This window comes from Mizuhopecten yessoensis, unplaced genomic scaffold (genome assembly GCF_002113885.1).
Source record: "Mizuhopecten yessoensis strain PY_sf001 unplaced genomic scaffold, ASM211388v2 hete_36125030, whole genome shotgun sequence".
Lineage (NCBI taxonomy): Eukaryota > Metazoa > Mollusca > Bivalvia > Pectinida > Pectinidae > Mizuhopecten > Mizuhopecten yessoensis.
In genome coordinates, this window is record NW_018484341.1 from 71 (window position 1) to 3,117 (window position 3,047).

Genomic DNA, 3,047 nt, shown 5'->3' on the forward strand with positions numbered 1-3,047 from the left:
CCTAGTATTTTAACAAGACCGAAAACTTGACACAAGTTTACTTAAATAACAAATTATTACCACATGGTGTGAATTTAGGTGATTTTTTTAACACATAAAATGGCACATAACGACATTTTTAACATCTGTGGGTTGGTATATAGGTATAAGCCCATTGAGGAATTCAGATTTTCAGTCTTTTCAAATGAAGTACAGTCAGAATTCTAATGACTATTGGGTGAACAAACTAAATAGCACAACACTAAATAATTATACCCAAATGATTTACAGATAAAAGTGAACTGATAGAGAATATAATGTAATAAGGAGTGTTTTACTCATTTCTCAGTGACAAGGAAGTGGCGGTGCCCTGAGCTAAAGTCGGAGACACAGAAGCCCGAGTACAGGATGGGCCACACAGCCACATATGATCCCATGGTCAAGTGTATATATGTGTATGGAGGCTCCAAGAACCTCAAGTGGTTCCATGATGTACATATGCTGGACATAGACGAGTGGAAATGGCAGCTACTCAAGGTAATTATAAGCCTTTGGAAACTCTTTTTGATTTTTAGGCTGCAAAATAGAAGGTAAGGATGGACATTTTGAAATATGTAACAAAGCTAAAATTTAATCTAAGCAATTTTGGGACGTAAAAAATTTATCAGGGATGAAGATATTTTTTATAATGTCAAACATTTTACAATCAAAAATTACAGGCTACATGCACATAAAGAGCTGTCTGGTTGGATTAGACAAGTCATTTGCAGACAGAATATTTGCCAGATTGAACCGAAGGTACTGACAAAGTGGCAATAAGGGGAGGGAACTATAATATTTTAGGATGAAAATTATGTGACATGTCTATTCATATTATCTGTGTTTCATTGCCAGGTGTCTGGTAAAGCCCCAACGCGAGCCTACCACAGTGCGACACTGTACCGTAATGAGCTGTGGATCTTCGGTGGCGTGTATCCCCGACCAGACCCCCAGCCTGATGGCTGCAGTAACGATGTGCACATCTTCTCTCCTGTCATGGAGAGTTGGTACACACCCATCATCAAGGGAGACAAGCCCATTGCCAGATCTGGGTATGTCAATATTCTGCCTATGCTTATGCTCATTCAAAATAGAGGGAAAATTGAAAATATTTCATTAATGTTTCAGAATTGTGAAACACTTGACAGAAGAAATTGGGCATGGTACAACAGATTCATCAATAAACATTGCAGATTAATATCAAGAATAACAAACCATGTCAATATATTTTAAGATTTGGTAAAATTAGCATTAAACGCCTCCGTCAACTCTTGATAGTATTACACTAGGTAATGGATATATTGTCAATGCTCTTTGATGACAAATATGCTGTTTGTGAATTACCTGTGAGGTATATACATCGGATCAGATCTGGACACTATTAACTGATTTATACATGTTTTCAGCCACTCGGCCACGCTGATGAAGGACCAGCTGGTGGTGTTTGGAGGCTGGGATGCTCCTTATGTGTACAACGACCTTCATATCCTTGACCTCAGTACGTGTAATGCTTTATGCCTTTTCAGCATTAGCCTTTTAGTGTAATTATTTTGATTTTGTTTGTTGCTTGAGTTTGCTCTGTTTACAGTATATGTAGTTGTTTGTTGACAAATTGATGAGATTTCTGTAATGTTTAGAAATATTTCTATATTCCCCATGGTAAAAAATAAATAAACTCAAATGTATGCTTTCTTGTCCCTTAATACAACAAAATTGTTATAAAAACTTAAACCTCCGACAATAGAACTCATCACAACACAAACTATTGTAGTATAAAGGACGACAAGACATAATAGCTGTAGATAAATAATCATAAAAATGTTTCCTCCTCCCCAAGTTGAACAATTATATCCAGAAGAAACCTGTTAAGATGAGTATCTAAGTGTAGCTTACTTGTGCTTGCTGGCTACATGCTATATCATTTCATGCACATAAATACACATCATCACTGGTAATATTCTTCATAAATATTCACATTTGTGTTTTTGTCAAACAATTGTTCATTCAAATTTCTCATTTCAGGTATGGTGGAATGGTCTCAACCCAAAGTCTCTGGTACTCCACCTAATCCACGCAGGTATGTCATCAATTTGGAAGTTTCTGCATTCAATTTTGTTAGGTGACCTATGAATACATGGTCCATACAGGCTATGAAAAAGCTTAAATTGAGGTCATTGCTTGGAAAATGTATGCATCCTTGAATTTGTTGTTTATGGGTTGAAAAGAGCTGGAATATTTTAAAATTATTTACCAGAGACAACTTAACGTTTAAAAAAATGAATACATATTTTTTCAATTTAAATATGACCTTGAGCTAAGTACCAAATGCTATTTAGGAACAGATTATTAGTAAATTGGCCAATCTGCAGAGAGTTACTGATTGTACAGTGTACCTTTAATATATTTTCATTGTCAGAAATAAACGTTAGTTGATTTAGACAAAAATTCAGATTGGATAGAGCTCGGGTTAAACAGTGTATTGCATATTGTTGCAAACTTAAAACATAACCTCCTCTTTCTCTAGAAATCGGCTAAAAAACTCCAAGCTCCTGGTAGAAGTAATGCTATAATGTTATTTTCAGTTAAAAGTTTTTGATTGTGATTTGTTCTGTTAAATCTCTGACAGATGTCTTTTGATCTGTGACATCACAATGTTGGAAAATTTAGTGATTTAGTGTTGTTAATCTGCTCTCAACAGCTGGTTTTCCTATCATACTAGTAGGTGGTATATGAGAGCATGTATAATTCAATCAATAACAAAGTCGCATACATTCAACTAATTCGTCTGTTTGTTTTTCCAGTTGGCATGCTTCCTCTGCACTGTCTGGAAACAGAATACTCATTCATGGTGGCTATGATGGCAATGTGGCCCTAGATGACACCCATGTCTTCTGTCTTGGTACGTAACAGATTATCAAGATGATGAATAGGGAAAATATAAGGTTTTCATGGAAATAGATGAAAAGAAGAAAGGTTGATTCTCTCATGTGATAGTCCGTTTCTCACAGCTTCAGAGAAGTGAAGTTGTG

General features: G+C 35.7%; 1 protein-coding gene across 1 annotated transcript; it reads left to right on the plus strand.

Moving 5' to 3' along the window:
- Positions 1-307: 307 nt before the first annotated feature.
- Positions 308-2,917, plus strand: LOC110444448 (rab9 effector protein with kelch motifs-like; the record flags this gene model as incomplete). Its single annotated transcript, XM_021488826.1, has 5 exons — positions 308-516; positions 874-1,070; positions 1,425-1,516; positions 2,041-2,095; positions 2,820-2,917. Coding segments are annotated over exons 1-5 (571 nt in total), but the record flags the coding sequence as incomplete, so codon positions are not given.
- Between the last annotated feature and the right edge of the window lie 130 nt (positions 2,918-3,047).